Source organism: Gorilla gorilla, chromosome 7, assembly GCF_029281585.2.
Source record: "Gorilla gorilla gorilla isolate KB3781 chromosome 7, NHGRI_mGorGor1-v2.1_pri, whole genome shotgun sequence".
In the NCBI taxonomy this organism is placed as follows: domain Eukaryota; kingdom Metazoa; phylum Chordata; class Mammalia; order Primates; family Hominidae; genus Gorilla; species Gorilla gorilla.
The window spans coordinates 50,552,092-50,573,800 of NC_073231.2; the positions used below are offsets into that span (position 1 = coordinate 50,552,092).

The following is a 21,709-nucleotide window of genomic DNA, read 5'->3' on the forward strand; positions in this document are numbered from 1 at the left end:
ATCTAGTCGCGCGCAGGTGCCAACGCACACCAGTGTGCACACACATTTCTACACACGTAGTTTACCCCCACCTTCTTTTTTCCTTTTAGAAAAATTGGGACAGGGAATACATTGTGTGTCTGTGAAAAAGTTTCCTTTGTTCTTTTGGGCATTTTCTATTTTGAGTAATGGAGTAGGAGTACGGAAAGGCTGCAGTTAGTTCACTCGATTAAAAGACACTGCCTCTGAGTCAGAGCTGCCAGGTTGATAATTATTAACATATAAAAGCAAACGCAATGTTTAAGACAGAAGGGGCGGGACGGGGGCAGGTCCGCGGCAGACAATGAGGGAGAGAGTCTCCGCCGACCGCCTGCTGCTTATTGTTCCGGGACTGGAGACTGCAGCCGGCTGCTGCCTAGTCCTCCGGGGCTCCGCTCCTGGCTAGCTCCTCCGTCCCTCTAGGGACGGTTCGGGGTCACCTAACGCTGGTCCCCGGGGCGCTGGGACGCTAGCCCCAAGCCGCAGCCGCTCTTCGCTGACCGCCCTCTTTCTGCTTTGCAGGTCGGCAGCTTCACTCCCGAGGGTGCAGCGAGCCCAGGCGGCGAACACCCGGTACCCCTGGCGCAGCGAGGTGGGATGCTGTACGGACAGCAGCGCTAAGTGCCCCCCACCCCCGGCGCGGGGTGCACTCGCTCCTGGCCGCGGGCCCAGCAGCGGCGGCGGCGGCGGCGGCGGCGGAGGGGATGAGCCCGGGACGCGCGAGGCGCCTGCCTCAAGCTACCGCCCGGAGAGGTACGCCGAGTAGGGCTCATCGTAGGACCGCGCGGACCCCTGCCCCCCGTGGCACGCGGCTGCGGAGCCTTGAAGCCGCGTCTGTGATCAGGATGCACTGGGCGCCTCGCAGCTGGTGAGGATGCCCTGCTGCGCGGCCCTGCGCCCCCAGCCCCAGTCCCAGGTGGGCAAGACTGACTGGGCCCGGCTTCGGCCCCTCGTGCCGGTGGATGAAACGTGCCGGAGTGCTTGGGTGCCATCAGCTATCAAATCTGAATTCTAAGCGCCATGGACGAAGGCACTGGACTGCAGCCCGGGGCGGGAGAGCAGCTGGAGGCGCCGGCCACGGCAGAAGCTGTCCAAGAGAGGTGCGAGCCGGAGACCTTCAGGTCTAAGAGTTTACCAGTCCTCAGCAGCGCCTCCTGCCGGCCAAGCCTCGGTCCCACTAGTGGAGACGCCAACGCTGCCTTTGGCTGTGTGGATTCTTCCGGCCACCAGGAGTTGAAGCAAGGCCCGAACCCGTTGGCCCCCAGTCCCTCTGCCCCGTCCACTTCGGCGGGGCTCGGGGACTGTAACCACAGGGTGGACCTCAGCAAAACCTTCTCGGTGTCCTCCGCCTTGGCCATGCTCCAGGAGAGAAGGTGCCTCTACGTGGTCCTCACGGATTCCCGTTGCTTCCTAGTGTGCATGTGCTTTCTGACCTTCATCCAGGCGTTAATGGTCTCTGGGTACCTGAGCAGCGTAATTACCACCATTGAAAGGCGCTACAGTCTGAAGAGTTCCGAGTCGGGGCTGCTGGTCAGCTGCTTTGACATCGGGAACCTGGTGGTGGTGGTGTTCGTCAGCTACTTCGGCGGCCGGGGTCGGCGGCCCCTGTGGCTGGCCGTGGGTGGACTCCTCATCGCCTTCGGGGCAGCCCTCTTCGCCTTACCTCACTTCATCTCGCCCCCCTACCAGATCCAAGAGTTGAACGCCTCGGCCCCCAACGACGGCCTGTGTCAGGGTGGCAACTCCACCGCCACTTTGGAGCCTCCGGCCTGTCCGAAAGACTCGGGAGGAAATAATCACTGGGTCTACGTGGCTTTATTCATTTGCGCGCAGATTCTCATTGGAATGGGCTCCACACCTATTTACACCCTGGGACCAACCTACTTAGATGACAATGTCAAGAAAGAAAACTCCTCCTTGTACCTAGGTAAGACTTTCCTGTTCTCTCAGATATGTTTCACTCACACTGAAACTTACTTTCCTTACAAAAATCAAAAGAAAACATGTTCTTTCACATTTTCATGTATATTATAGATTAAAGTTCACTTTATTTTACGTTTTAGCCTTGCTGTAGTGTGTTTTCAGTTTGGGAGAGAATCAATTAGTTGAGAGTTCTTGAAACTAATTTTCAGACTCATACTTCATGTTTGTCTTTTCCCAAGTGACATAAACTTTAAACTGTGGGGTGATGCTTCTCTCTGTTGCTACCTCCCTATGGAAAAGCTCCAATTTGTCAAGTTTATATTCTAATACACTTGTTGAGGAAGGAATAGCAGTACCTCATGTGTAAAGTTTTGATGATTTTCTGCTTCTATTTGTTGCTGCTTCTGATTTCTGTCCAGAGCAGCAGGGATGGTGGCGTGGCCAGACTACATACATCATGCTTTATTGCCTTCATACCTGTGTTTCTTTTCTTTTTTTTTTTCTTTTTAAGATGGAGTCTTGCTCTGTCACCCAGGCTGGAGTGCAATGGCATGATCTCAGCTCACTGCAACCTCTGCCTCCTGGGTTCAAGTGATTCTTCTGCCTCAGCCCCTGAGTAGCTGGGATCACAGGTACCCATCATGCCTGGCTAATTTTTGTAGAGATGGGGTTTCACCATGTTTGTCAGGCTGGTCTTGAACTCTTGACCTCAGGTGATCCACCCTCCTTGGTCTCCCAGAGTGCTGGGATTCATACCTGTTTTTCTTATACGTCACCTGCACCACTATCTAAAAACAACAACAAAAATTTGAATAATGTCAAATGACTGGCTTACCTTTATGAAGAAGCAACACCACAGGTTATAAGGTTTATCCAAAGCTATTTTTATTGCTGTCAAAAACCCTCAATTGTATGAACCTGGGAGAAGAATCCATTCCTATTTTTCTGAAAAGCTGTGGCTGTGGGATTTGGTGTGTTGACTTGCATAAGTCAGCATCAGTGGACAGGGGTGCTTGAGTTAAGTACAGGGGGCTCATGTGAGGCCAGGCAGCAGTTGCAGAGGGTATGAAAATTTACTTCCTAGAAATTCGAGGTTGTTAGCACCTCCCTGTAGTAGCTGGTTCTTAAAAACTGAACTTCTAAGGGATGGATTTGAACCCATAAGAAGGATCAATGGCTGTCATACCAGATGAGATTTTTGTTTTTCTATTTCTGTACTGGAGTGCAACCTGAATAAGCTAAAGGATTTTACTTTACTGAAAAAACTGAAATGGAAGCTGGGTGTGGTGGTGTGCGCCTGTAGTCCCAGCTACTCAGGAGGCTGAGGCAGGAGGATTGCTTGAACCCAGGGGTTGAGACCAGCCTGGGAAACATAGTGAGACCCCATCTCTTAAAAAAATTAAAATGATAAATAAGCAAATACTAGCTATATTTAGCAATTTATTAGCGATGTGCTGATAGGATTCTTGATTTGGGAATAGTAAGATTTTCAAAGGACGGTGTAAATGATATCCAATATAAGAGGGCTATGCTTTGTCCTCAGTATAGTTACTGTCCCCAAAAGCTGTTATAGAGGGGTGTTTGAGTCCTCAGTAATCCCCACTAACTGGTTCAATGGGTCAGAAAAAGGGTTATATAACTTATTTTTATCACTACATGCAAGAGAAAGAAATTTCCTTTCTGGGTAGAGAAGAATAGCTTGCTTACCATCTTGTCTCTCTGTTTTCTAACATTTATTAAGACAAAATTTTAAACATACAGAAAAGTTGAAACAATAGTATAATAAGCACCAGTATACCCACGACATAGACCCAATGATTGTTTATTTTGTCATGCTTGCTTTATCAACCTGTGTGTGAGTGTATATATATATAGAAATATATTTTGGGAGACGGGAAGCTAAGCCTTCTAAAAGTAATTGCAGACACTGCCAGGGCATCTTCTAAAAATGAGGGTATTCTTTTACATAACTGAAGGAACATCAACATCCTAAGGAAGTTCATAATCACTCCCTAATATCATTAAATATTCAGGCCATATTCAAATTTCCTCAATTGTCCTCTGAAAGTCTTTTATACTGATTGATTGATTGAGACAGGCTCTTTCTTTCACCCAGGCTGGAGTGCAGTGGCACAATCTCAGCTCACTGCAACTTCTGCCTCCCAGACTCAAGCAATCCTCCCACCTCAGCCTCTCAAGTAGCTGGGACTAGAGACCTGTGCCACCGTGCCCAGCTAATTTTTTGTGGAGATAGAGTTTCATCATGTTTCCCGGGCTAATAATAATTTTTTAAATGAGGAACTAATCAAGATTCATTCATGCATTGCATTTGGCTGTTAGCCACTTTAGCCTTCTATAATCCAGAACTGTGCCTCAACTTTTTTCTTTTTCCATGGCATAGACTTTTTGAAGGGGCAAGGCTAATGTTCCACATTCTAGATGTATCTGATCATTTCCTCATGGTGTGACTTACCTTGTTCCTCCATTCCCTATATTTCTTGTATACTAGAAGATCAGTCTAGAGGCTTGATCAAATTCAGACAAAACATTTTTGGTCTGACTATGTCAGAGGTAATGCTGGGTGTTTTATATTACATGCACCTTGCTGTTCATCAGTGACGTTAAGTTTAATCATTTGGTTGGGTGAGTGATTGGTGGGTCTTTCCATTGTGAAGATACATTTCTCATTTTGAAAATAATGATCAATCTGTACAGTGATACCTGGGCTCTGTGTAAATATCTCAGTTGTTTTTCATATTCTTGCTGATCTTTGCCTCTATTTGCTTTGAAAACTTGGATCTCCCTTTCATCCCACTTTTGGTAGCATCAATACAGACTTGCTTTGTCAAAATTACAGGCAGAACCCTATCGAAAGGGAGAACATCCACTAACAACAGCCCTGAGATTTAACTTTTCTGGTAGTGGTTGCCCATCCAGAAGAAAAATAGCAAGTGCATATGAAATGCATATTCTGTGCTAGGTACTCTGCTAGTTTTGGGAAGACCAAAAGTGAGATACAGTCCCAGCATTTGAGGTGTTTTTAGTGTAAAGCAATACCGCCAGTGCAAGGTAGGGGTGGAAAGTGACATGTGCAAGGGAAGAAAAGGAATAGAAATGGTATTCACTTTCTTTCCTCCTTCTTTTCTTTTCTTTTTTTTTTTTTTTTTTTTGAGACGAGTCTCGCTCTGTCGCCCAGGCTGGAGTGCAGTGGAGCGGTCTCGGCTCACTGGAAGCTCCGCCTTCCAGGTTGACGCCATTCTCCTGCCTCAGCCTCCCGAGTAGCTGGGACTACAGGCGCCCACCACCACGCCCAGCTAATTTTTTGTATTTTTAGTAGAGACGGGGTTTCACCATGTTAGCCAGGATGGTCTCAATCTCCTGACCTCGTGATCCACCCGTCTTGGCCTCCCAAAGTTTTGGGATTACAGGCGTGAGCCACTGCACCCGGCCCTTCTTTTCTTTTTTTAAAGATACTGATTAAATTGCTTTTTTTAAAAAAAAAAAATGATGAATGCGTTAGAACACATTCTTTAAGAAACCTGGGAGAATTCTGCTTTCTAGTAAATGGATCTCAGTAGGAGCTACAGTAGTTTGAGTATCAGAAATCTTAGATATATTATTTCACTTAATGTTCTCAATAACCTTATAAGATGGAGATTATTTTCCTTATGTTACAGATGAGGAAACAGTCTCAGAGAGTTTAAGTGACTTACTAAGGACCTCAACCCCATGACTTTCTGACCCCAGGGCCCTTGAGCTTCCTTGGACAGTGCATGGCTCTTTGGCAAGAAGCCCTGAGAACCAACTGTAACCGCAGGATGTGCCACGTTCAGCAGAGTTTTCCAACAGCGCAGAAGAATGCAGAATGTAGAATTGCCTTAAAGTCATCAAAACATGATCAAAATAAGATTATTCTCTAAACCGCTTAAAGTAGGTTTGATAGACTACCTCTGTACAAATTACAGACTATTATATCCTTAGAACATGAGCAGTATTGACCAATTATGATGTGAGACATTTCCCAATAAATAACGAATTAAAATGTCTTTCTTATTTTTCATAAAGCTGTTCTATTGCATTACATTTTTCACCACCCACCCCTTTCTTAATCTTCCTGTCCGTTTTTCTAACTTCTCATTATAACTTCAGAGGAAAGAAAAAAATCAGGTAGTAGGTTAGTAATTACAAGCAGAAACAAATACCTGCAGCAACGTAAAAACCATTGAAATGGAATGTAATTGTATATCTTAATCTTTTGAAAGTTCTATGTTAACATTCTGGCAGCTTTAACTGTAGAAGAGATGTGGTCGTAGATGAGATACGGCAGCATTTATAGCCACTAAATGCCTTAACTTCTGCAAGTAGAGAGGCTTAGTATTGACTAGGAGCATAGAGAAAGCTTTGTAGGTATTAATAAGAAGAAAGGTTAGCAACTAGACTATAATGTTTTTTTCTCTTTTTTAAATTATTATTATACTTTAAGTTTTAGGGTACATGTGCACAATGTGCAGGTTAGTTACATATGTATACATGTGCCATGCTGGTGTGCTGCACCCATTAACTCGTCATTTAGCATTAGGTATATCTCCTAAAGCTATCCCTCCCCCCTCCCCCCACCCCACAACAGTCCCCAGAGTGTGATGTTCCCCTTTCTGTGTCCATGTGTTCTCATTGTTCAATTTCCACCTATGGGTGAGAATATGCGGTGTTTGGTTTTTTGTTCTTGCGATAGTTTACTGAGAATGATGATTTCCAGCTTCATCCATGTCCCTACAAAGGACATGAACTCATCATTTTTTATGGCTGCATAGTATTCCATGGTGTATATGTGCCACATTTTCTTAATCCAGTCTATCATTGTTGGACATTTGGGTTGGTTCCAAGTCTTTGCTATTGTGAATAGTGCCACAATAAACATATGTGTGCATGTGTCTTTATAGCAGCATGATTTATAGTCCTTTGGGTATATACCCAGTAATGGGATGGCTGGGTCAAATGGTATTTCTAGTTCTAGATCCCTGAGGAATCGCCACACTGACTTCCGTAATGGTTGAACTAGTTTACAGTCCCACCAACAGTGTAAAAGTGTTCCTATTTCTCCACATCCTCTCCAGCACCTGTTGTTTCCTGACTTTTTAATGATTGCCATTCTAACTGGTGTGAGATGGTATCTCATTGCGGTTTTGATTTGCATTTCTCTGATGGCCAGTGATGGTGAGCATTTTTTCGTGTGTTTTTTGGCTGCATAAATGTCTTCTTTTGAGAAGTGTCTGTTCATATCCTTTGCCCACTTTTTGATGGGGTTGTTTGTTTTTTTCTTGTGTGTTTGTTTGAGTTCATTGTAGATTCTGGATATTAGCCCTTTGTCAGATGAGTAGGTTGCGAAAATTTTCTCCCATTTTGTAGGTTGCCTGTTCACTCTGATGGTAGTTTCTTTTGCTGTGCAGAAGCTCTTTAGTTTAATTAGATCCTGTTTGTCAATTTTGGCTTTTGTTGCCATTGCTTTTGGTGTTTTAGACATGAAGTCCTTGCCCATGCCTATGTCCTGAATGGTAATGCCTAGGTGTTCTTCTAGGGTTTTTATGGTTTTAGGTCTAACATATAAGTCTTTAATCCATCTTGAATTAATTTTTGTATAAGGTGTAAGGAAGGGATCCAGTTTCAGCTTTCTGCATATGGCTAGCCAGTTTTCCCAGCACCATTTATTAAATAGGGAATCCTTTCCCCATTTCTTGTTTTTGTCAGGTTTGTCAAAGATCAGATAGTTGTAGATATGCAGTGTTATTTCTGAGGGCTCTGTTCTGTTCCATTGATCTATATCTCTGTTTTGGTACCAGTACCATGCTGTTTGGTTACTGTAGCCTTGTAGTATAGTTTGAAGTCAGGTAGTGTGATGCCTCCAGCTTTGTTCTTTTGGCTTAGGATTGACTTGGCAATGCGGGCTCTTTTTTGGTTCCATATGAACTTTAAAGTAGTTTTTTCCAATTCTGTGAAGAAAGTCATTGGTAGCTTGATGGGGATGGCATTGAATCTATAAATTACCTTGGGCAGTATGGCCATTTTCACAATATTGATTCTTCCTACCCATGAGCATGGAACATTCCTCCATTTGTTTGTGTCCTCTTTTATTTCATTGAGCAGTGGTTTGTAGTTCTCCTTGAAGAGGTCCTTCACATCCCTTGTAAGTTGGATTCCTAGGTATTTTATTCTCTTTGAAGCAATAGTAAATGGGAGTTCACTCATGATTTGGCTGTTTGTCTTGGTGTATAAGAATGCTTGTGATTTTTGTACATTGATTTTGTATCCTGAGACTTTGCTGAAGTTACTTATCAGCTTAAGGAGATTTTGGGCTGAGATGATGGGGTTTTCTAGATATACAATCATGTCATCTGCAAACAGGGACAATTTGACTTCCTTTTTTCCTAATTGAATACCCTTTATTTCCTTCTCCTGCCTGATTGCCCTGGACAGAACTTCCCAACACTATGTTGAATAGGAGTGGTGAGAGAGGGCATCCCTGTCTTGTGCCAGTTTTCAAAGGGAATGCTTCCAGTTTTTGTCCATTCAGTATGATATTGGCTGTGGGTTTGTCAGAGATAGCTCTTATTATTTTGAGATACATCCCATCAATACCTAATTTTTTGAGAGTTTTTACCATGAAGCATTGTTGAATTTTCTCAAAGGCCTTTTCTGCATCTATTGAGATAATCATGTGGTTTTTGTCTTTGGTTCTGTTTATATGCTGAAATACATTTCTTGATTTGCATATATTGAACCAGCCTTGCATCCCAGGGATGAAGCCCACTTTATCAGGGTGGATAAGCTTTTTGATGTGCTGCTGGATTCAGTTTGCCTGTATTTTATTGAGGATTTTTGCATCAATGTTCATCAAGGATATTGGTATAAAATTCTCTTTTTTGGTTGTGTCTCTGCCAGGCTTTGGTATCAGGATGATGCTGGTCTCATAAAATGAGTTAGGGAGGATTCCCTCTTTTTCTATTGTTTGGAAGAGTTTCAGAAGGAATGGTACCAGCTCCTCCTTGTACCTCTGGTAGAATTTGGCTGTGAATCCATCTGGTCCTGGACTCTTTTTGGTTGGTAGGCTATTGATTATTGCCACAATTTCAGCTCCTGTTATTGGTCTATTCAGAGATTCAACTTCTTCCTGGTTTAGTCTTGGGAGGGTGTATGTGTCCAGGAATTTATCCATTTCTTCTAGATTTTCTAGTTTGTTTGCGTAGAGGTGTTTATAGTATTCTCTGATGGTAGTTTGTATTTCTGTGGGATCGGTGGTGATATCCCCTTTATCATTTTTTATTGTGTCTATTTGATTCTTCTCTCTTTTCTTCTTTATTAGTCTTGCTAGCGGTCTATCAATTTTGTTGATCCTTTCAAAAAACCAACTCCTGGATTCATTAATTTGTTGAAGGGTTTTTTGTGTCTCTATTTCCTTCAGTTCTGCTCTGATTTTAGTTATTTGTTGCCTTCTGCTAGCTTTTGAATGTGTTTGCTCTTGCTTCTCTAGTTCTTTTAATTGTGATGTTAGGGTGTCAATTTTGGATCTTTCCTGCTTTCTCTTGTGGGCATTTAGTACTATAAATTTCCCTCTACACACTGCTTTGAATGCGTCCCAGAGATTCTGGTATGTTGTGTCTTCGTTCTCGTTGGTTTCAAAGAACATCTTTATTTCTGCCTTCATTTTGTTATGTACCCAGTAGTCATTCAGGAGCAGGTTGTTTTGTTTCCATGTAGTGGAGCGGTTCTGAGTGAGTTTCTTAATCCTGAGTTCTAGTTTGATTGCACTGTGGTCTGAGAGACAGTTTGTTATAATTTCTGATCTTTTACATTTGCTGAGGAGTGCTTTACTTACAACTATGTGGTCAATTTTGGAATATGTGTGGTGTGGTGCTGAAAAAAATGTATATTCTGTTGATTTGGGGTGGAGAGTTCTGCAGATGTCTATCAGGTCTGCTTGGTGCAGAGCTGAGTTCAATTCCTGGGTATCCTTGTTAACTTTCTGTCTCGTTGATCTGTCTAATGTTGACAGTGGGGTGTTAAAGTCTCCCATTATTATTGTGTGGGAGTCTAAGTCTCTTTGTAGGTCACTCAGGACTTGCTTTATGAATCTGGGTGCTCCTGTATTGGGTGCATATATATTTAGGATAGTGAGCTCTTCTTGTTGAATTGATCCCTTTACCATTATGTAATGGCCTTCTTTGTCTCTTTTGATCTTTGCTGGTTTAAAGTCTGTTTTATCAGAGACTAGGATTGCAACCCCTGCCTTTTTTGTTTTCCATTTGCTTGGTAGATCTTCCTCTATCCTTTTATTTTGAGCCTATGTGTGTCTGTCTCTGCACGTGAGATGGGTCTTCTGAATACAGCACACTGATGGGTCTTGACTCTTTATCCAATTTGCCAGTCTGTGTCTTTTAATTGGAGCATTTAGTCCATTTACATTTAAAGTTAATATTGTTATGTGTGAATTTGATCCTGTCTTTATGATGTTAGCTGATTATTTTGCTTGTTAGTTGATGCAGTTTTTTCCTAGCCTCGATGTAGACCATAATTTGTAATTATATCTTACGTATAAGGAGAGAGAGAAAATGTGATCCTTTGGGGGCAAGACATTTGTAATTCAACAGGGAAAAGAGTAAGAATGCCGAACTAGGTAGGAAAAGGAAGAAAAGGATGCATATCTAGAATACAAAGCCACAACTCTGATTGGGTGATATTCAGGATCAATAATGATTGGCATGGTTCAGCCATCAATTAAGCAGGGTGGGTGCTGGCTCTTCCACCTCACTAGTGTGTCCCATTAATTGCCAGCCCTGACTTCACATGACAGAGAAGGGCTAGAATTGGCCCCATGCCTTAGAAAGAGCACCGGAAAAGAGGCAGAAAAATTGTATTTTAGTTTCACTCTAGCAACAACTGGTCATGGGACCTCAGACAAACCCCTTGGCTTCTCCCAGTCTGTTTCCACCTGGGGATTACTACATTTGTTTCTCTTGCTGTAACATTTTGAAGACCAGGTGGGATTCCATGTGTGCGAGTGTTCTGCAAGCTGTAAGGGACAGTGCTCTGTTCTGTCAAAGTAGAATTCAGACTTATCCTAGGGTGTGGGCAGAGAGGGGAGTGAGAGATAGTTTGCTCTTTCCAAGTATGAAAACCCTTAAATGTATCTATTCTAAAATTGGAAAAAAGAAAAGAAACATTGCATGGGAAATTAAAACATTGTATAGGAGACCACTCCTGGGAAACATTGAACAGGAACGTTTTGATCAGTGTTTTCGTAATGTTATAACCTGTTTAATTAAATTTTCTCAGGACTCAAGGTTTTATCATGAGAACTTTCTCCATGCCAACATTTGATGATCATCTTTCTTTAATGTATGAACATTTAAGTAATGCATATTTGCACCTAGTATAAGACAGTAAAAGCTCCTTTGAAGTTTGAGGGGCTTGTGGTGTGCCATTTCACCACTGTGGGTCTACATTTGTCCACATGGACTGTGGCAGAATGTATGGTGAACAAGGACAGGCCTCAGGACATATTTGGAAGTAATTATTATTGCTTTTATTTTTATTGTTTATTTTCTATTTTATTTTATTTTGAGACAGAGTCTTGCTCTGTTCCCCCAGGCTGGAGCGCAATGGCACTGTCTTGCCTCACTGCAACCTCTGCTTCCCTGGTTCAAGTGATTCTCCTGCCTCAGCCTCCCAAGTAGCTGGGATTACAGGCACCTGCCACCACGCCTGGCTAAGTTTTGTATTTGTAGTAGAGACGGGGTTTGCCATGTTGATCAGGCTGGTCTCTAGCTCCTGTCCACAGTTGACCCACCCACCTTGGCCTCCCAAAATGATGGGATTATAGGCATGAGACACTGTGCCTGGCCATATTGTTTTTCTTTTCTTTTCTTTTTTTTTTTTTTTTTTTTTTTTGAGACAAAGTCTCACTCTGTTGCCCAGGCTGGAGTGCAGTGGTGTAATTATGGCTCACTACAGCCTCAAGTTCCCTGGGCTCAGGTGTTTCTCCCACCTTAGCCTCCCTGAGTAGGTGGGACTACAAGTGTGCACCACCATGTGTGGCTAATTTTTGTATTTTTGTAAATATAGGGTTTTGCTATGTTGCCCAGGCTGTTCTTGAACTCCTAGCCTCAAGTGATCTGCCCTCCTCAGCCTCCCAAAGTGCTGGGATTACAGATGTGAGCCACTGTGCCTGGTCTATTCTGGCCTATTTTCTTCTTCTTCTTCTTCTTTTCTTCTTCTTCTCCTTCTCCTCCTTCTCCTGCTCCTCCTTCTTCCTCTTCTTCTTCCTCTTCTTTATCCTCTTCCTGTTCTTCTTCATTTTGCAAATTTTATTTTATTTTTTGAGACGGAGTCTCACTCTTTCACCCAGGCTGAAGTACAGTGGGCTGATCTGAGGTCACTGCAACCTCCACCTCCCAGGTTCAAGCGATTCTCCTGCCTCAGCTTCCCGAGTAGCTGGGATTACAGGGGTGCGCCACCATGCCCAGCTAATTTTTTTTTTTTTAACATTTCTTTAGTCTTCTAAAAGTAGAGTGAGCTTCAAATCAGTTGAGTTGTATTTCTTCAAGATTTTATAGTAATATAAACATTATATATGTGTATATATGTCTATTATATGTCTATTAACTGCCAGCCCTGGCTTCACATGACAGAGAAGGGCTAGAATTGGCCCCATGCCTTAGAAAGAGCACCAGAAAAGGGCAGAAAAATTGTATTTTAGTTTCACTCTACCAACAACTGGTCATGGGACTTCAGACAAACCCTTTGGCTTCTCCCAGCCTGTTTCCGCCTGGGGATTACTACATTTGTTTCTCTTGCTATAACATTTTGAAGACCAGGTGGGATTCCATGTGTGCATACATACACATGCACATATACACATATATGTGTATACGTCTATGTACACATATATGATTTTAATATATGCATAGATATATTTTGCTCTTTTTGATTTTTTTTCTCTGAATATGAGAAATATTGTATGGAAAAATCTTTTTTTAAACTTTATTAATTTTTTTAAATATACTTTTTTGTAGAAACATGGTCTCATTATGTTGCCCAGGCTGGTCTAGAACTCCTGACCACAGCAATCCTCTTCCCTGAGCCTCCTAAAGTGATGGGATTACAAGTGTGAGCCACTGTGACTAGCCTATGGAACAATCTTGATCAGTATTTCTGCAATGTTGTATAGAGCAATCTACAGATCAATATCTATACAATTTTATTTATAGTGATATATACAATGAAAGATACATATATGTATGTTTCAGTTCAGTGTTCTCTGGAACCATATAACCATGTGTACCAGTGGTTTGACAAGTTAGGGGTTTCTTTGTCTTGAGTTATAAGCCAGCTGGGGTGGGCAGTCAGGGGCTGGTACAGCCTTGAGTGCTGCCAGGTCCCTGGACTCTTCCTCCTGGGCTGTTCTTTGCGACAACTGCTGTGTGTCAGTTATCACTCACCTGTTCCCACAGAAGAAGGGAAAAGTGGAGGAGGCAGTACCTGTTTCCTCTAGAGGATGTCCTATTGGCCAAACGGAGTCACCTGGCCTATTCCAGTTAACGTGATTTTGAGAAGGCAGATTTTAGATTTTCCAGGCTATATGGGAGAGGAAGACAGGTGAGAGGAGGGTGGAATGAGTGCTGAATGACTCCCGTCATATCGACCACACCAGTCATGTTCACACGGTTGCCCTAGTAGGCAGAAAATACAGAACTGTTTTGTTTTGTTTTGTTTTTGAGATGGAGTCTTGCTCTGCCACCCAGGCTGGATTTCAGTAGCGCAATCTTGGCTCACTGCAATCTCCACCTCCCAGGTTCAAGCGATTCTCCTGTCTCAGTCTCCATGAGTATCTGGGACTACAAGTGCCTGCCACCATGCCTGGCAAATTTTTGTATTTTTAGTAGAGATGGGGTTTCGCCATGTTGGCCAGGCTGGTCTCGAACACCTGACCTCAGGTGATCTGCCCACCTCGGCCTCCCAAAATGCTAGGATTATAGGCGTGAGCCACTGTGCCTGGCCCAGAACTGTTTTTTTCTGACCAGTATTAGCAACTATTCTAAGCACCCTGTAGCATTAGTTTTTCTGATTCTTTTTGTTGGGATTTTAAAGAGGCTCAGTAAATAGCACCTCTTTCCCCACCTTGAGTTCTGAGTTAATTGAGAAATATGACAAAGGGAGCACATGGAGGCCAAAATATCACTTTTAAAAACCGATAGAAGTGAGGTTGCAGAATGTAGCTCATATCTTTGTGCAAGTGGACTTTCTAATAAAAGCAGAAATAAATAGGCTTGCCCATCTAGCCATGGGCAATGCTGGACCCAAGCAGTGTGGCTGCCTGGGGTCTCCCATGTGGAGTAGGGGGTGGCGGTGGTGTCTCGGTGGTACTTATGCCAGGAATGAGCAGGACTAAAGTTTCACTCCCTGCGTGCATACTTACTCCCAAGAGGCAAAAAAGAGGAGCTGTGCTGAGCATGCCCGGTTTATTCCAAATTCATCAGTCACATTAATCCCCTTCTCCCTTCCTGAGGAGGAGCAGTGGCGGCAGAGAGAAGGTAAGAAAGGAGACATTGAGAGTGGGAATACACATTGCCTCCTAAGACTTGTAACCCATTTTAAAATGCTGCTTTAATTTTGCTTGTCTTGTTTACAATGTGTTTACCTCTGTAAACCACAAAAAATCCTTTTTGGAAGTAGTGTCTGTGCAAATCATGAATAAATAAAAAATAATCTCCACTGAAAACTAATAAGAGGCTGAATGATGATTGAGGGATTTGAGGGGATGATTCCAGGACACACAGATCACATTGAATGATGTGGCGCCATGAGTGGAAGACCACAGAGCATCAGCTTCTTGTTAGGATGCTCATGAGTTTTGTGTGTGTTTGAGACAATTAATTTGTGCCACAGATATGTCTTCTGTACAACAGCAATGATTGAATTTTGGTCAGCTGTGTGGTGGTCATTTTTGGCCTCTAAGACAAATTCATCTACCAGGCTGGGAGACATATCCATTTCGGGTCTAACTGCAAAACAAAGGGTTTTAGTGCCTCACTGTGGAAAAGACAGTGGGTGCATATTGATTTATTCAGCCCACCCACAAATAACAGAGAGCAGCCTTTTTAGTAGCATTTATGGTAGAGTTTTCAAATAGGGTTTTATTGATCTCTCCTCTCACATTGCTATGAATTCTGTTATCTATGTGGTCTGAAACAGTCCTTCTGAAACCTGAATGTGTGTGAGACTCTCAGGGGATCTTGTCAAGATGCAGATTCTGTTTCTATAAACCTGGCTTTGACCTGAAAGTTTGTGTTTCTAATATGCTCCCAGGGGAGTCCATTGCTGCTAATCCAAGGGCCATATTTTGAGCAGCAAGGATCGAAAGACCAGAGATATTTTGCCCTTTTCAGTGGCAAGAAGTCTCTCTCTCTGGGTTTGGGGTTGGAGCCACTGTTGGTAAAATCAGGGGCTAGTTGCAGTTCTACTTCATCAGGGAAAATATCTTACTGCATTTGTGAAAGTAGATGTCAGCTTTGGGTATTTCATAAACTGTGGCTGCTTCTTAGAATTTCACAGTTGGGTGATATGATCACTAATAAGTTCAGTGAGAGAAATGATGTGAGATGAATGGTATCCATTTTGATATTCACCAAAAGAAGTGCCACTTTCTATCTTCTCCTGACTCAGAAGGCTCTGTGCAGTTGAGTTTCTCCCTTTTGGTAGAACTCTTGATATCGGAGGTGAGTCTGCAAGCCATGTAACCCCAGGTGAGCTCACCTTCTAAGGCCCCTTGGTGGGGGAAAAGCAAACAAATCCACACATTTGGCTCTGCTTTTTTCTTTAAAGACAATCTAGAAATGTTAGCAGTGAATTGGGAGTTTGGTGACAGACAAATCTAAGGTCTATATTGAAAATGGTTTTGGAGAATAAGGATCAGAAGTTTTTCCATTGCAAAGACTTGATCATATGGAGAAGGGGCCATACTGGCCTGGTTGGCTGAAGTTCTCTCCAGGGGTACTATTCAAGCCAAGATGTTTCCTAGAGATCATCTCATTTAACCTCATTTGTGAAAATGATAATCTGGCAGGCAAGGAAGCCCAGATTCCAAAGGATGAAAGGATTTGGGCAAGAGAAAACAGTATGGTAGTTCCTCAAAAAATTAAAAATAGAGTTATCATATGATCCAACAATCCCAATTCTGGTATAGATCCAAAATAATTGAAAGCAGAGTCTTGAAGAAATATTTACACACCAGTGTTCATAGCAGCATATTCACAATAGCCAAGAGGCGGAAGCAAGCCAAGTGTTCATCAGCAGAAGGATAGATAATCAATATGTGATATCTATATATCTATATAATATTATTCAGCCTTAAAAAGGAAGGAAAGTCTGACACACAACATGAATTAGCCTTGAGGATATTATGCTAAGTGAAAATAAGCTAGTGCCAAAAAGACAAACACTATATAGTTCCACTTATATGAGAGTCAAATTCATAGAAACAAAAAGTAGAATAGTTGTTGCCAGGGGCCAAGGGAAGGGGAAAATTGGAAGGGGGTTGTTCTTTAATGGATTTAGAGCTTTATTAATACTTTAGCAAAAGTTCTGAGAGATCTGTTGCATGATGATGTGAATATACTTAACACCACTGTATACATTTACACACGATTAAGATGATTTTAAATATTAAGAGATCTGTCCAGGTTATACAGTCAAATTGCCTTGAGTCTGAATGGATATATGGACTATAAATCCATCTGAATTAAAAAAATAATTACGATACAAATGGAAATTCTAAAAAGTTCAAGTCCTTGAATGGTAAAGTCACTTCTCCCAGCCTATGCAGCGTTCTAGCACATGTTAAATAATGTTAGTCTGTACTTCAGTTATGAGAATTGTTTTCTCAGATGTGTGGGAATTTCAAATCATTTCTTTTGGGCATAATTTTAAAAAGAAGAAATAGGGACTTGGGAAGAGAAAAATAAAGGGAAAGTGGATTTTAGAGTAGGCATGTTAAGATTAAAGCCTTCAGGGAGAGAAATGAAGGTGAAGAAACATACCTGTGGATTTGAGTTGTTCTACTGTGTGTTTCTGGGGAAAGAGATTGGAATACTCGGAGGTAGAGACTATGGGTTCATGTCAATGTGTTCTGCTGTGTTGGGTGCTCCTGCAGTAGCCAGTGCTTGCACCCTGTTTCCTGTGTTTTCAGTTTCCTTTTGCTGGAGAAAAAGAGATGGGGGTCCCACAGCTGCCCGATCCCCCTCTTCAACTACCATTGGCAATTTTACAATACTCAGGTGGTGCAGGTTCTTCACTTCAGTTCCTGTGGAAAACTTTGTAAGTTTCAAGTCATTCTAAAACAGTGGTTTTCAATCAGGGATGATTCTGGCTCTCTGGAGACATTTGGCAATGTCTAGAGTAATTTTTATTGTCACAACTTGGAGAGGGTCTATGGTATTTCATCGTGTTTAGGCCAGGGATGTTGCTAAACATCCTACGATGTCCAGAAGAGCCCCCAGTATCCAATAATTATCCAATAAAGCATTGCCAATAGTGATGCTCTAAACTTTTTTCATCTTAAACTTTCAAGTTACTCAATATCTTGAGTTCCTTATATCTTGGAACTAGAAGTCAAATATCTCTAGATCATAGAATCAGAGAAGTATTGAATATATGGATGGAGGAGACTTACGAAAAAGATCTTTGTAAGTAAGAAAGTCTTCTAACAAGCAAGGGATAGGAAGTAGAAATTAACTGTGTGTTACTCATTGCTACATTGTTGCTCAGCAGGTACTGTAGTATCTATACTATACTGTGCTGTTAATATTTTAGAGAAGATACTATGGTGTGCTCCAGTGGATTATTTTTAGTGGGTGCAAAAATATTAGGGCTTTCATGGTTTCTTTAGTTAATTTAGTTCCCATCAGCTTAAAAAAATTTAACCGTGGGAATTTCCTGGACCATATTATTGGAATTGGGAATACTGTAATCCTTGAAGAGGGAATGATGTAATTGTGTGTGTGTGTGTGTGTGTGTGTGTGTGTGTGTGTGTGTGTGTGTGTTGATATCTTACCTCTCTTTTAGTTGTGGTGACTTTGGGAAAAGAAAACGTCAAGACAAGGAATTGTGGAAAATTAGAAAGCAGTTAATCAGCATTCTAAAGCAGAGCTCATCAATGAAGTAATTGGACATCAAGAGGAGCTGTAGGATAGATTTAATGAGGAGTTATAGGACCTAGAGTTTTTCTTAAAAACAAATGAGAGCTTAACTAAACCAAACAAAAGGACAAAAAAACCCAACAACTGTGATATGGTTTCATAAGTGGAGGTCTAACAAGGACTATTTTTACAGCAAATATTTTTGAGTGTTTAAAATATGCCAGGCATTGTACTAAACACTTTACTTAATTTTTAAAATTGTAATTTGATAATTTATAACAGCATAAATTTATGGGTACAAAGTGATGTCATGATTTATGAATACAATGCAGAATAATTAACTCAGGCTAATGAACATATCTATCATTTCACATACTTAACCTTTTTATGGTGAAAACCTTTGAAATTTACTTTTAACAATTGTGAAATGTACCACACTCTATTAACTGTATTCACCATACTGTGGAATAGAAATTAAAAACATTTCTCCTCCCTGAAATTTTGTACCCTTTTAATCATCATCTCCCCACTTCCCCCATCCCGCAACCTCTGTAACCATCAGTCTACTCTCTGCTTCTATGAGTTTGATTGTTTTAGATTTCACAAGTGAACATGATTTCGTAAGTGAGAATATGTGATATTTGTCTTTCTGTGCCTGGCTTATTTCACTTAGCGTAATGTTCTCTAACACCATCCATGTTGTCAAAAATGACAGAATTTCCTTCTTTTTTTTAAGGTGGAATAGTTTTCTATATCCATTCATTTATTGATGGACACGGGCTAATTCCATAACTTGGTTATTGTGAATAGTGCTGCAGTGAACATGGGAATGCAAATATCTCCTTGACAAAGTGATTTCAAATCTTTGGTAAGTCACTTTGGGTATTTTGGCAAACACCCTGCAGTGGGATTGCTGGATCATACGGTAATTCTATTTTTAGTTCTTTGAGAACCCTCCATACAGCTTTCCATAATGGCTGTACTAATTTACATTCCATTAGCAGTGTACAAGTTTTCCCCTTTCTCCACATCCTCATCAAAACTTGATGATAATAGCTGTTCTGACAGGTGTGAGTTGATCTCTCATTGTGGTTTTAATTTGCATTTCCCTAATTCTTTGCAATATTAAGCATTCTTTTCATGTCTGGTGGTCATTTGTATGTGTTCTTTTGAGAAATGTCTATTCAAGTCCCTTGCCTATTTTTTAATTGAATTTTTTGTTTTCTTGCTATTGACGTATTTGAACTTGTATATTTTGAATGTATGGCTTGCAGATGTTTTCTCGCGATCTGTGGGCTGTCTGTGCACACTGTTAATTGTTTCCTTTGCTGTGCAGAAGCTTTTTATTTTGATGTAATCCCATTTGTCTACTTTTACTTTTGTTGCCTGCACTTTTGGGGTCGTATTCAAAACATTATTGCTAAGATCAATGTCATGTAGTTTTTCCTCTATGACATTTCCAATCTCATGTTTTTTTTCTTGTAGTTTGTTACAGTTTCTAGTCTAAATACTTTATTATTTTGTTTTATCCTCAGAACAACTATGTAGTAGTTATCCCATTTCTCACATTTTATAGATGAGGAAATTGAAATTAAATAATATGCTGAAGGTCATCTAAAAAGTGACAAAACCACAATTCAGGTCTTCCTCCAAAGCCGAGGATCTAACCACTGGCGTTACAAAGAGGGGAGGGAGAAGTCCATAAACTTCTGGTGTGACTTTGGCTGAGTTTTTTATATTTTAACAAACGAGTAAGGCTAGTGGTTTCTTAGATTCCTGTCGCCTCTTAAGTGTTCTAGTACTTTGGTTCTGTGCTTTGTTCAGTCCGACTTGATGTGGTCTTTTTCTGCAACTTGGGACTCAGGTCTCCAGAGGAGTCCTTGAGCCATTAGAAGCCCATCCCTTGAGCATGTTCTCCACCTCCCGGCGGCTTGAGAGATGTCGTAGGACAGCTGTCCCTGGGGAGTTAGGTGGTCCTTTTGCTCCTTTTTCCCGGCAGCTGTGTATTACCTGATGGTAAATTCAGAGTCTACTTCCCCTCTAGGGAATTATGACTGCTCGTTAAACTGTCACCCTGCAAAAACGCTAATCCTTGTTCCCTAATATAACTTAGAAAGACAGGGGCAGGTTACCCCTGCTTAAAAATAAAGAGCATATTTATGTAATTAATATTCTCAGCAGAATGAAATTATATAATATGCAAGTGTCTGAAATGGAATGGTACAGTTCCTGGCATTCTAGCATGTGGGAATTCTTTAGCAATAATACTTTAATGAGTCTTGGTTTTGTCAGGTGTTTTCCTAATTTTTTCACTTTAAATTCTTACAAAGGTCATAGAAGTTTTAAGATACTTTTCTTTTTTTTTATAAAGAGAACTGAGAAATTTAAGTGAGTAAGACTGCATAGAGTAAGTCCCTGATCTTAGACTTCCTGGCTGTAAATCAATTTCTGATCAATGTATAATGATGGACCAACAATCTTCATTTGCAGAATGTCTTTACATTTTTTTGGGAAAGATATTTGCTAGTATTTTGTCTAGAAATTTGCTTATGTCGCTGGTGTTTTATTTCAGCTGGAAAGGGAATGTGTCCTGATTTGAACTTCATTTTAATGGCTTTCCCTTAGGTGGAGGACAGCAGCAACTTTTAACAAGAAGAAAAATCTTCGTAGATAAATCTGAAAAATTACCTATGAGAAAGACTTCCTTAAAGATATACATAAATCTAACAAAATGGTTCCAAAAGTTGGTTTTGCTGCTAAGATGTCTCCAGTTATTTTGTTATTGTTAAACTCTCAAAAGAAATTAGTCTGAATTTCTTCACTTAGGATTGGTGGAGGGCAGTGGTAGTGAATGCAAGTCATGAAGAGCGATGGGTAGTGTTACTCCAAATTGCTGGCTTCAGTTTTTTGGTTGTGCAAAGTTCTCTTCTATACACACTTTCTTTCCTTTTAGATTCTAGAGCCATTGTTGTCAGGGAGAGGTCTGCAGGGCCCTCACATGGATTCTGGTGGGGCACTTATTTATTTACTTATATGAGACTCATACTATACTTTGGAAATTATTAATTTAGGACATAAACCTTGCAGATCATCCAGTTTTGTAGAAATGGTAAATTATACATAGATGACTAATGTGCAATTTGACACAAACTAGTCCACAATTACTGACATGACTTTGACCAGATCATGTAATCTTTCAGGACCTCAGCTCCTTTTCTGTAAAATGTTTAACCCATGTCTGCTCAGATGGTTTCTAATCTAAGCTGTGATTTTTTTGAAAGCTTGCTTAGGGTTAGGAAGAGTGGGAGAGGGGAGTTGCTATACCATATATACCGTATTTCTGAAACTAACATTAAGAAGTTGCTCCTGATCCCCAAGGGCTTTAAAATCTAGTTTTAGGGTTTCTTTAACACCATTTATTCTGGATGATTTAAGGTGATCTGTGAGCTTCGTGACCTCCAGCAAGTCACTCGACAACTCTGGGTTTCAGTTTTTGCATTTGTAAATTGATGGACTCGAATGAGAGGGGCTGCAAAGGGTCTTCTCAAAACTATACTCTGGTTTCTTCTAAACCTACTGTG

At 41.3% G+C, this 21,709-nt stretch overlaps 1 protein-coding gene across 1 annotated transcript in view; it reads left to right on the plus strand.

Moving 5' to 3' along the window:
- Positions 1-21,709, plus strand: part of SLCO5A1 (solute carrier organic anion transporter family member 5A1) — a 159,199-nt gene that overhangs the window by 1,330 nt on the left and 136,160 nt on the right. The window contains exon 2 of the mRNA XM_031013855.3: positions 541-1,945. Coding sequence (XP_030869715.3) covers positions 1,039-1,945 — 907 coding nt within the window. The 5' untranslated portion in view covers positions 541-1,038. The remainder of the gene's footprint in view (positions 1-540; positions 1,946-21,709) is intronic.